Genomic DNA, 12802 nt, shown 5'->3' with positions numbered 1-12802 from the left:
TCTGCCCTTTTAAAAAGTTGAATCCCCTCCTGCTCCTCTGCTCCCTTCAGGGACTGGAAGGCTGCAATGAGGTCCCCCCACAGCCTTCTCTTCTCCAGGCTGAACCAGCCCAGCTCCCTCAGCCTCTCTCCATAGGGGAGCTGCTCCAGTCCTCTGATCATCTCCATGGCTCCTCTGACCCCTCTCCAACAGTCCCACATCTTCCTTGTACTGGGGCCCCAGCTCTGGCCATTATTCAGTTCATTTTCCAGCGAGGTGCTGCACGTACAAGCAGCTCACTGAGACCTGGAAACACGCTGCTGTTTGCTGGGCCCCAGTTGCTGCTCAGCTCCCATGGCCCAGCTGGGGAAGGCAACGCCTTTGTGCCAGGCAAGAACACAGCCAGGGCCAGCACAGCAGAACCCTTGGGGCAGCTTTGGCCTGTGTGGCTCCTTTTAGCTGTTACCTCACAAACACTGTTGGTTTGTTCACAGAGTCAGGAGATACCCTTAAATGTAACCTAAGCTTTTAAATAAGCACAGTCTGATGGGAGACCAAAATCCTTCTGAACCTAGGAGTTGAAAGCATGTGTGAAACAGCTGAAAGCACTCTCCATCTCAGCTTCAAATGGCTGCACCTGAAGCAAATCCTGGGGTTTTTTAACTATAAAGAGTTTCTGCATGGTGACCCTGCATGCTAGACCCTTGATGCTTTAAGTTATAGCTGTGAATATTCTACTGTGGTCTTTAGTTACCTCCTCCTGTCTGATTCTGCAGGGGCGATGTTAAACATCGTTCAGGACTCGGCGCTGTTGGAGGCCATTGGCTGCCAGATGGAAACAGTAAGTCACTTATGGTTGTGAAGTCACCACTGCAGGGAACTCAGAACCAATCTTCTCATGGCTCAAAACTGACCTTCCATTTGCAGAACGGTGGTGAAAACAACCTCTTCAAAAGCCACAGTCGCACCAACAGTGGCATCAGCACCGCGAGCGGGGGCAGCACGGAGCCCACCACACCGGACAGCGAGAGACCGGCACAGGCCCTCCTGAGGGATTATGGTAAGGAGGGTCTGCTGGCTCTGGGCAAAAGCCCTGTTAAATGATAGGGTTTTGCTGTGTTTTTTTCTGTTCCTAATACATTAACATCCATGGGTGTTTGAGCCAGAGTGGATAGCCCCTCTGTTTGTTTATGTGCTCATCTGTGCCCTTAGCTGGTTGGTTTTTAATCCTACTAAAGTGCTCTGTTAACACATTTTAATATGGAGAATGTAACAACTTATGAAGAAGGTGTTTGCAAACCAAGTGCAAGTTAATGGCTTTATTCTGGTAGTGTTCCAAAGGCTGACTTGACTTTTGCAGCACCTTTACTTAAACTATGTTTAAAGAGCCTTTGAAGGACTCCTGGTGTTACAGAGCAGGCAAGCAGAATGCTTGTGATGGGTCATTTGTGAGAAGACAATTTAGTGACCAGCTTCAGTTTGCCATGCCTGGTACTGCACCCTTTTGAATCTTTGTAGTAAGATCCGTGTCCTTCTGGGTTCCTGAGTAGTGAACTGGCTGGGTGTTGAACACCTGGAATTCAGTTGCTCTGTTGTTCCTCATCAGTTCAGCTGATGTTGGCCAAGCAAATGTGAGAACAGATCACCCTTATTATATCAAAACCTAGGTGGTTCTCACCACCCAAAAGTGTTGGGTTTTTCTCTAGCTCTGTAAGGAGAGGAAGGAGATGAGCAGAGAAGACTTTGGTACATTCTAAGACATATAAACATGTGGGTGATTTCCCTACAGGATTTGATTGTTTGAAATTAAGTGCCAGTTTTCTGTGCACTGTTTGAATCCTGTGCTTGTTTATACAGGTTTTCATTGATAGGTGCTTGTAGAAAAACATGTTTGACATAAAAAATACACCATCTTTTAAATATTTGACTTTGAGTCTTTAAACCATGACATAACTCAACAAGATATTTTTGTAACATACTCATTTTATTGGACTTTTAAATTTCCTGTGCACAGAAGGTAAGTTCATAAGAAATTCCTGAAAAGACTCTGTATTTCTGCTGGATGCTGCAAATGAATATTTTGCTGTTTAACTCTAGCAGACACTGGAATCTGCTATTAGTGTAACCTTGTATTTAACTCTTATCTGGTAAAAATTGTGTTTAAAATTTTTGGGAAGGGTGTATGTTACCTGTCATAGTTCTCTTGTCTCTGCATAACTACTCATTTAGCAGTTTTTGTTTCTGATATTGCCTACTTCAGTTTTAACACATATGTAGCATATTTGAGTCCCTAATGTTTTGAAATGAGAACAACTGATAGAAAAAGCACTTTCTGTTTTTAACTTTGAATCTGGAGGTTCAAGGAAATTAAAGGTCTAGAAATAATTGCACCTTTTTGGTTTTTCCAGGAGAGATTCTTTCATTAGCTACACTTATCAAACTGTGCAACTTTTGATAAACACTAGGTACAGACAAATGGGTAACTTCTGGCATAGATACCTGAAGTTACATACATTCTATTAGCTCAATACTGATACCTAAATATATAAGTGCTACTGTCTAATGTACAATACCAGTGCCTAAATTCTTTTGAGACTCCAAGCCATCACAGCAGGTGAAGCACTGTAGCAAAACCTGGAGCTAGCTGTTTGCTACCAAAACGAAACCACCCTGGTTTCTGGAGTCTGGGTTGTGTACAGTTTGTCTGTATTGTGGCTGCTTTGGCTTGTGCCTGTGCTCTGCTTGTTGTCACTAACGCTTAGTTATCTTCCCTCCCCTTGCTGTGTGCTGTTGGGGTTATATCCTAGCTCTTAATACAGATACAGCTGCTGGGCTCCTGATACGCAGCATTCACCTGGTCACCCAGCGCCTCAACTCGCAGTGGAGACAGGACATGAGTATCTCTCTGGCAGCACTGGAGCTTCTGTCTGGACTGGCAAAGGTGAGAGGTGAAGCTCTGTGTGCTCAGGCCTCTTCTCAAAGGGTGATTATAGTCCTCTTGGAGGGAGTTGTACCACCAAACAGAGGACTCTTGTCTGAGTTTGTCAGCAAAAGTTTTGTTTGGACTTCATCCTCTCCAAAGGAAATACTGGATGGCTCAAGTGATGGTGCCCTGTAAGTGCCTGGTGGCTGAAAGTGAAGCTCAGGGTGCCTTGTTCACACACATATGATTCAGGCTGCTTCTTTTGAGCCAGCTGGATGGCTCTTAACCTTCCTTTTGCATTCAACATATGTCTTGTTCTGGGGTTTGGATTGGTTTTCACACAACAGGGGTGCATCTGCTATGTTTAGGTTGAACAGTTCAGGGCTTGTGCCGTTAGTTTTCAACCCTGCAGTGAGCCATTTATCATAACTTTGATTTGTTAGGTCTGTCTGTTCATGGTATGACTAGACTTGGAAACAAGAGGTTTTGTTGCTGTTAATTGGCAGACTGCAAATATGCCAGTGTTGCACAGCTTAATTGCCTTTAAGTGCTTTTTCTTGGGAATAGTTTGCTGAGCTTAGGAAATGAGAGCAGGTTTCTGATAGAAAGGTGTCTCCTTGAGAGCTCTTTGCACACTGTTCCTTGATTCAACAGCAAATAACTAAACTACAGCTGTTCGGGGAGGGGGCAGGGTGCGCTCATTTTGAGCAGTAAAATGTCCTGCTCTGCTCAAGAGCTCCTGTCCCTAATCTTGACTTCATGTTTGTTATGCAAAAGTCCACTGTGTTCAGTGCAGCTGCAATGACCTGGTGTGACAAGTCAGCATTTCCTGTCAGATCCCCCAGGAACTCCACAGATCTGACATATGTGTGTGTCAGGCCTTTTCAGAGTGTGGAGTCAGCACTGGGCCCTGCTGGGCTGGCCACTTCCTTTCCTACTGCAGCAGCTTGAGCTGAAAGATGCATTTGAAATGCAGTGAATTAAGGTACAGTTACTGGGTACAGAACCAGGGGGTCCTGCTGCTTGCTTGGTTAAACCAGGTTGGTTTGTGTTTAGGGTTGGTTTTCTTGGCTTGTGGTGAGATGGGAATGTGGAAACAGTGTTATCTTCAACTGCCTCCCAGGTTGGCACTAAACATTGCAGCCTTTGTATAATTCTCATGGAACTGAAGGAACTCAGGGGTACCTTGGTTGTCTTTCCATAACAAAGAGGGTAGAAAGAGATCACCTCTTAGTGAGGAGTAGGAATTGCTTCTGCTCATGCCTCTGGAGGTGGAAATTCCCAAAGCTCTTCCCAGGTTAGAAGCCACCCCATTTTAGGTCTATTCAGTACTGTGTTGTTGGTGGGACTTTAGTAGAAATCCTGTTTTTGCAAGAGTGTTGGGTCACCAACCAGCTCTTACTAAGCTCATGTTGAGGGGAATCTGCTTGCCATGGATCTTCACTTCTGAAGGAAATGCTGCTGTCATGCTACAGCTCTGAATTGTCACCCCTCTGGTGGTGTCACCAGCAGGACCTTCCTGCTTGGATAAGGGTGCACCTTAATCAGCAGGGTTTGGTGTGGTCAGATGCTGTGGAGAAGGAAAATCCAGGCTTGATGCTTCCTGTGCCAAGTGACAGGTTTAGAGGAAGAGAAGAGAGATTCAGTTCTCTAGCTTGTGTTTTAGTAGGTGCTCAGTGTGGAGGCTCTTTGCTAAGGCCAGAGCTTTGCTCCCTGAAGCCCTGGCCTGGGAGGGAAATGCATGGGTTTCTGCAGTGAATTTTGGTGGGGGGTGAAGGAGGTTTGCCAGTCTGCTTGTCTGGGGGTGGTTTTCTGCCCCTTTTTCTTTGGCGAGTTGCTGTGCTGACAAAGTGCCTGGTGGAAAGTTATGTGAGCAGAATGAAGCCCTGTGGAAGGGAGACTGGGGTCTCAGGTACAGAATGGGTTGCTGTAGCTGAAGGAGAGAGAGATTTGCTGAAAATACTTTTCCAATACTAATTCAGCTTGCAATGAAGTTCTTATTAAACCATGCTGGTACCACTTCTCTTGAAAACCAAGCCGTGCAGCGCAGTGGTACTTCAGTGCAGCATTTCTCTCCTCTAAAGTTCAATATCCATGAATATCCTGTGTTTATCCACAGCATTTAAGCTGCAATCACAAGAGATCATTTTGGTTAGGTGTTGTGGAACAGGCTGCCCATGGGGGTGGTGGAGCTGCCATCCTGAGAGGTGCTCAGGGAGAGGCTGGATGGGTTAGTGAGTGATAGAGCTGGTAGGGAAAGACTTCCAAGATCATCTAGTCCAACCTTAACGATTCTATGATTTCCTATTTCTTCAATCAGCCTTTAAAACCACTTTTAATTCTGTTTCTTGGTTGTGATGCGTTCCCACCCCCTCTTGCTGGGGGCACAACAGGTGAAGGTGGCGGTGGACTCCTCTGACCGGAAGCGAGCCATCAGCTCCGTGTGCAGCTACATCGTGTACCAGTGCAGCCGCCCGGCCCCGCTGCACTCCCGCGACCTCCACTCCATGATAGTGGCTGCTTTCCAGTGCCTCTGCGTCTGGCTCACTGAGCACCCTGACATGCTGGATGAGAAGGTAAGAGCTGCTGGGGAGATCATTTTGGGCACCCCAAACAGTGATGCTTTCTGTGCCTGAGTTCCCTGTTCTCAATACTTCAAAATCATGTGGGTTCCTCTTGTCTCTGTCTTCAGAAGCACACTAGGAATTTCAGAATTAGTTGCTGTGGCATAAGCCACGTTCTTGTAATTTCTCAGCTCTTCCCTGTCAAAAGCATCTTCTAGACTTAGAATTCCTTTGATGCTAACGTTTTGGTAGTCAGTTTTTCACCAAGAAACCAGATTTTTAGAAACGGATCAAGACAAAGTTCATCCAAGATGGAATTTGTTTGGGAAGCTTGAAAAGAGCTGGAAATGTAGGTTTCCAGCAGCCTTCTAGCCTGCTGTTAAGCTATTTTAATTTCTTTCAGTAATTTTTTAATTTTCATTGTCGTTCACCTTGCAGGGACAGCTCAGTGATCTTTCTATGTTTCTATATATAAAGTATCTTAATACATATTCTATAATATTCTAATAGTTTTCTCAGCAGATAAACCTTGGCTATCTTTATATTTTATTATAAATGCCATAGAATATATAAATAATATGTAACATTTTTAAAAGAGCATTGGTAACCCACAAGCAGGACTTTAAGGATGCTTTCTGCTTGCACTTTGGGATGCTGGCATGGCAGTAGGGGACAAGGCCAGCATGGATCCCTCTGGTGTGGTGCAGCATGGGTTTATTCAGCTGCATCATGCTTTACTTCCTCTCATTTGGTTCTTTTGATTTTAATTATCACTGCATATTGTGACAGCCACATACAGTGTGTGGTGTGTGTTGGACACTCAGCAGCTCATTCAGGAGGCCCCATAGGCAGCTGAGAACCTCTCCTGGCATTTGCAGTACTAGACCTGAAACTTTCCAGGTGCCTTGCCTCAGATTTGCTTGGAATTTCATCTATTTTCTAGCCACTGGTGGAAATTCCTTCTGTGATTCTTTGGGGCCAGTCTTTGCATCGCAGCGCTGGTTAATTCTGCTGTGTCAGAAGACTTGAACCTTCCACTTCACCTCTTTGGTACATGAGTTAGGAGTGCAAGGAAGGACGTGGGCCAAGGTGCAGCACCTGCCTTGGGTCTCAGGGTAAAAACTGGCCCCTTTACCTGTGTGCAGATTTCAGCCAGTTAATTATTATGAGACTGCTCTCCTTGTTCTGCAGCTCACCCCAGTGATCTGAACCTTTGTTGTAGCAATCCAGATACTTTCAGCAAATAGTTCTGTAATGAGTCGTACCTGCAGCTCTGGGTTTGGCTTCCCTGGGAATAAATTTGCTGAAGTTCTGTTATATACCCTTAGAATATTGTTACTGTTCTAGTGAATTAGATACCGTGATAGATTTTACTGAGGAAAGCTCTTGGCAATTGCATGATTTGGAGAAGGATTTATCACCATTTTCCAGATGAGTTAATTCTTAATATGCATAGAATTTATTTAAAAGTTCTGCTGAGAGTCTCAGAAATGCATTTATCACTCTTAAAATATGTTTACATTCTTTAATTGCTATCTTAATCCTCTTGGCAATTTTGTGCGTGTATAATGGAATATCTCTTGTGTGTGTGTATATAATCATTTAGAGCACTTTCTGCCACTGGAGTACAAACAGAAGTAGACATCTACAGATGGAGAAAATATCCTTCCTATAGCAAATGTGATCTGCCAACACTGTCTATTAGAATAATCTTCTGCCTTGATTTCTAAGCTAATTTGTTTTAATTAATGGTGTATCACTGTTTCACTGATGTCTTGGAGAAATTTCTCCAAGTGCTTCTGTTTTTAAGGTAGTTCCCTTTTGTTTTAGGATTGTTTAAAAGAGGTACTGGAGATTGTGGAGCTGGGCATTTCAGGAAGCAAATCCAAAAACAGTGAACAAGAGGTCAAATACAAAGGAGATAAGGAGCCAAACCCTGCATCCATGAGAGTGAAGGATGCTGCTGAAGCTACATTGACATGGTATGTCGTTTATCAGGGCTTGTGCACTGCTTAGCACTGCCTGGTCTGAGAGTGGTTTCATTAGGAGCTCCCAGTTGGTGAGATTTCTGTGGTGGAGCAAGAGCAGCCAAAAAACAGCCAGAAGCTCCCTCTGACCAGTTGATCCTGTCTTTCCATTCCCCCTTCTCCTTCTCCTCAGCCTGATGAGATACACCATTTCCCCACTGCTGGGGAAGCAGTACACACTCTCCTGTGGAATGCAGGAGGGGATGGCACACGCAGTGGGTGTGAGCTGGGGCAGTGTGGGATGTCATTCTGCCCACAGCTTTGGGCTTGCTTGGTGTGTTTGAGAGGTTCTGCTGGCAGTGTGGTAACAACTAACGTGTGGGTGGGAGAGGGGAAAATGAAGACTTGCTCCAGGGAAGTTGAACAGCAGGATGGTAGCCAGGACAGAGTGAGGACAGGCAGGATAGATGTGTTTTGCAAAAAGGCAGTGGCTGCTTGCTTTTTTGCTCTGCTTTGCAATAAAATGGTTACAAACTTTGCTGTTAGTAAAAACAACAGTGTAATTTCCTAAGGCAACAACTAATCCTCATTAGAACTTGTGGACAAACCTTCATTGTTGCCTAAAAGCACCTCTTCATTTAGAGATGAAACTGTCTGTTCTCAGAGTAAGTGGAAAAGTGTGGGGGGAGGACCTCAGTAAACTCAATCTTCATCTAGGTGGTGGTGTTAAAGTCCTGAGTTACATTGTATGATCTCCAGCCTGACACCTCTTGTTATTGGGTCCTGCTATAGAAATCCTCCATTTCTGTAGCATTAGGTAAATCCTGTACAACTTCAGAGGTTTCAGTTGGGGCTTCTGGGAGCCTCCAAGACTGTATCTCCAAGTAGGTCGGCACTGTTGGACTATACCTTGAGTCTGGGATGATCTTGAGCCTTTATCTGAAGTTAACTCACTCTGTACTCCAAAGACAGTCATAACTAGTGCATCTGCTGTGTCTGCCTTGCTTGTGGATATACGAGCGGGCTAAAGTGTGGATGATTATCTCCAGTTCTCCATAGTCATCTTCTAAGAATGAAGCTGGGGAAGGCTACAGATTCTTGTCCTTTAAAGCCTATCTTAATCTCTTTATAACCTGTCTTTGGAAATAACTCTCTCTACAGGCAGACTGCCCTTTGTAGGGTTTCCTGTATGTTTTCCTGAAGTTACTGTTTCAGTTTTGAAAGGCACTGACGGGGAGAGGGCAGGCTTGTCCTGCCAGGGTAACTGCTGTGCCGAGGTACAGCTGAAGAACACCAGTGAAGGTCTGTGCTTGGGAGGAGCAGTTCCTTCATTCCTCTGTCATAACTCAGCATTTTTCCTCACTTGCAGTATCATGCAGTTACTTGGAGCGTTTCCTTCTCCCAGTGGCCCTGCCTCTCCCTGCAGCTTGGTGAATGAAACCACCTTGATTAAATACTCTCGTCTGCCCACCATAAACAAGCACAGCTTCCGCTACTTCGTTCTGGATAACAGCGTCATCCTGGCCATGCTGGAGCAGCCTCTAGGGAACGAGCAGAGTAAGTTCATACCGTTTCCTCCTTCCTCTGGTTAGAGCTCTGTGCAGGGAGCTGTGGGACACAGGTGCTTCACCAGGTGTGTGTCATGCCTCAGGGCCTCGCCTGTCTGGGTGTGCGCTGGAGTGGAGTGCTGGGAGTAACGGTGATGCTGCTGTCAGACGTGTACAGCTCATGTCAACTGTGCATGTGTTTGTCACTGCAGTTGGATCAGACACTTGCAGCTGACTGATGTCTAAGCTACTGCTGATGGGCAAGAGCAATAGCATGACATTTGGTGAACATGCTTGTTCATAAAGGAATAAAACTGTAGAGGTTATAGGAGGCTTGATAGGGATGAGTGCTCAACAAGTGGTAGATGTGACACTTCTTGCAGTTGCTTTTGCTTGCTTCAGATCTGCTGTTACTAAATGTTCCTGTGGGTGCTTTCCATTCAGACAGCCTTAGCTGCTTAGGAGCTGTTACAGCTTTCCTGTGTCCCCTCCTGTTCTTTCAGTGGCACCTCCTGTAAAGGAGATCTGCCACAGGGTGTTGGCTTTCACAGCCAAATCTACCTCATTTCAGCCTCATGTGCTTTGATTGACAGCAACTCACAGATTTTTTAAAAACAATCGAGTACTAAATGACATGATACTTGGAACTGAATAACTGCCCCCCACCCCCCCCCCCCCCCGTTGGGCTGCAGCTGTCATGGCATTACCCAACATGACAGGTTCTCTGGTGTGCTACTGCACTTTAGGACTGTACATCAGTGTGTGTTACATCTGCTCTGCCACACACAGGCCTGTGGGCAGGATGGGGTCTAGGTATTGTTCATAAAAATGGAGATTGCACCAGAGCTTCATGAACTGGCTGAGAGAAAATGGGGTTTTGAGCTGTGGTTCTGAGTGCTCCAACCTCATTGATGATCACTAAATGGGCCTTGCAGACAGTGCAGATGCTAGAGCTGCTGCCACATGTCCACCCACAGCCTGTGTTTGGGCAAGCGTGTCCCAAACAGCAGTGGATCAGAACTAGAAGAACTCAGCTAGAGAAGCTGAGCAGTTCTCAGCCTCGCTCTGCCTCTGTTAAATGCATCACTGAGGAATCCTGTAAAGCTGGTAGAATCTCAGATGAGATGACTTTCTCTTGCTGTGCATGACCTGCTTACAAACCCACCTTGAATTCTGAGGTAAACGGTGGGGATGCCCAAGCCTGTGGGATCACAGCCGAGGCAGGTGGCTGCAGCGGGTGCTCATGAGGAACTGGAGGTGTGTGCTGCACCTGGCACTTCTCTCCCCATTTCCTGGGAGTATCTACCTCCTAGTTACCTGATGGTATCAGATTGTGGTTTGCATGTACAGAAGACAAATACAAATAATTTTCCACAGAAAAGGTGTGGAGGTATGATGGTCCCTCTAGGGCAGCTAGGATCAGTGGCCTTTAAAGCCTTGAAGGAAGAGTGACATCCTTGCAGTGTTAAAACCCTCTCTGTGCAAGTTGAAATGTCCCTCAGGACCCTGCAGGCTGACCACCCGCTGTAAGCAAGGGCAGCACTGACCTCAGACCAGGACGATGGTCTAACACTGTCTAAACAGGTCTCAAAAGCTGATGACAACTGCTCTGTGTCCCTCAGGGTGAAAAATTTTCCACCATGTGAAGTCAGAATCTTCCCTTGTCTTACTCTGCCTGTTACCTCATGTCCTTCCGCAGCATTGCTGCTCTTTGTGTGGGATCCTCTGTCTTACCAGAGCAGGCAGTGGCTGAACAGTCTTAATTTCTTGGAGATAATGTGGAGAGAAACAGGGATCTGCATGGATTTGGATGAAAACTATTTTTAACAAGGAAGCTGCGCTGACAACAGCACAACACAGCACAAAGCAGACTGGTACTTCATGTGGAGGGGAGGTTTGCTTGTTCCTCCCCAGGGGCTGTCCTCAGGGTCAGGGAGCAGTTAACCTGAGAAAGCAAACCTGTTGTCATGCCTGTATTTCTTTCTGGTTAAATTCTTGTGCCATGAACTGTTGGAGACCTCTGATGATGTGTTATTCTCTTAACCTGTGTGCTTTGCAGATGAGTCTTTCCCCTCTGTCACCGTGTTGATCCGTGGGACATCTGGAAGATTTGCATGGGCCCAGCAACTCTGTCTTTTGCCAAGAGGAGCTAAAGCAAATCAAAAGGTCTGTATCAAAGACCATAAAGAAATCTTTAAGTTAGAGATGTTCAGCAGAAATTCCAGTAATGTGAGCCAGCCCTGCAGAGCTGGTGATTATATATTAAGGCTGAGCCACGGGGCCTTTAGCTGTAAGTAACGTGACACATCTCTGGTGACTCTTTACAACTCAATTAACATGAAATGCAGGATGTGAAAGTGCTGTTGCCTTCTAGACTTCTTCAAGGGGAGGGGGCAGCCTCAGGTTTTTTGTTTGTTTCCCTGAGGTGAAGGGGCAGTGAGCAGTGTGCTTAGCGTGTAGGCACACGTGTTGGTGCTGATGGGAAGCAAAGCCCTTGCAGCACAGGGAGCAAAGTCTGGAGGTGGAGCAGCTGCAGAGAGAACAGCTCTTCATGCTGTAAAACCCAGCATGGTAAAGGTGCTGAACTCTTCATGTACCTCTTGGTAAAATAAAATAAATTATAAGGCAGCCAAAACAGGGCCCATCAGTCTCAGCTCTATGTTCGCATCAAGATGACTGTGGCCTCTGCAGAGCCACCTGTGGCAGCCCCTCCACTTGCTGCCTGCAGACCTGCACTGTCACAGCCTGTTTTGCTAAATAGTGTCCAGGTGTCTTGGCTCCCTGGCCAAAGGGGGTCAGGTCCTGGCTCCTACCTGCCTTACCAGTAAAGCCATTCTATAACTTTAATGTTAACAGTTTTGCCCTTTGGAAGTGTAATTGGTAGCAAATAAATTTCCTTAGGTCTATCTTAGACCTTCTGCACCTCCAAACCTGCACCTAGATCTTTTGTTGCTTTCATGGTAACTCCCAAGTTTTGAATTGAGTTTGGAACATAATGGAATAAGAATGTCAAAACACTGTATTAGACCAACCCTTTTAATAGTCTGGCGTTGTCTTGTGCCTGACCCACAGCCTTGTGCTGTTCTCCAGAACTTCCCAGCCTGCCTTGTGATTGCCATGGTAGCAGGGTTGAAGTGGAGCCTTCTCAAACAGTTTGGGTAGCTTTTCCTCCCTGCAGTTAGAATGGGCTGACACAGAATGTTGCTGTGCAAGCTTGGATTTGTGGCTGCTCAGAGGTTAGGTGGTAAGCAGAGTTCATAGGTTCCAGGAGTGCAGGCACCAAAATGGGCAGAACTGTCTCTCTTAAAATGAAGAGTCGTGTTTTTAATACAAATCCATTAGTCTGAAGTACCTACTGAACGTTTTCTGATGATGCCTCTCACTAATGGATCAGTGTATTGGTGGTGGAAAACGTTTTCCATCTGCTGTGAAGCACTGCCTGGTGGTTCTGTGCCCTGAGTGTAACAGCTGCCCCCCTTCCCCTGCCAGACCTTCGTACCAGAACCGCGGCCAACTCCGAAAAACGACGTTGGCTTGAAATACAGCGTGAAGCACCGCCCCTTTCCTGAGGAGGTGGACAAGATCCCCTTCGTGAAGGCTGACTTGAGCATTCCTGACTTGCACGAAATTGTGAATGAGGAAGTAAGTAACTCTCAGCCCCTGCCTCTAATTTCATTCCTGGGGTTTTTGTCTGTTCCTGAATCGTATGCTAATGCCTTGCTATAAATAATTTTACTCTAGCTTGACTAATTTCCTATTAATGGACTATGAATCTGGGAACTAATGACATCTGTGCACTTCTCCAGCAATGCTGTGGATGTG

At 45.9% G+C, this 12802-nt stretch overlaps 1 protein-coding gene across 2 annotated transcripts in view; it reads left to right on the top strand.

Annotated features, from left to right (window-relative positions):
* The window catches only part of RALGAPB (Ral GTPase activating protein non-catalytic subunit beta), a gene marked incomplete at its 5' end in the record, with an annotated part of 53264 nt that overhangs the window by 25052 nt on the left and 15410 nt on the right, over nucleotides 1-12802 (top strand). The window contains 8 exons of one of the 2 annotated variants that reach the window (XM_084271445.1): nucleotides 756-820; nucleotides 907-1039; nucleotides 2799-2920; nucleotides 5296-5478; nucleotides 7297-7448; nucleotides 8803-8990; nucleotides 11040-11146; nucleotides 12470-12622. In XM_084271445.1, the coding sequence (XP_084127571.1) occupies nucleotides 756-820; nucleotides 907-1039; nucleotides 2799-2920; nucleotides 5296-5478; nucleotides 7297-7448; nucleotides 8803-8990; nucleotides 11040-11146; nucleotides 12470-12622 (1103 nt within the window). Of the gene's footprint in view, nucleotides 1-755; nucleotides 821-906; nucleotides 1040-2786; nucleotides 2921-5295; nucleotides 5479-7296; nucleotides 7449-8802; nucleotides 8991-11039; nucleotides 11147-12469; nucleotides 12623-12802 lie in introns of both variants that reach the window. The other variant, XM_084271444.1, reaches the window with a different exon arrangement.

This window comes from Gallinula chloropus (assembly GCF_964237585.1).
Source record: "Gallinula chloropus genome assembly, chromosome: 16".
NCBI classification, from domain to species: domain Eukaryota; kingdom Metazoa; phylum Chordata; class Aves; order Gruiformes; family Rallidae; genus Gallinula; species Gallinula chloropus.
Note: the sequence above shows the minus strand (reverse complement) of the source record. Positions and strands in the feature narration are given on the sequence as shown.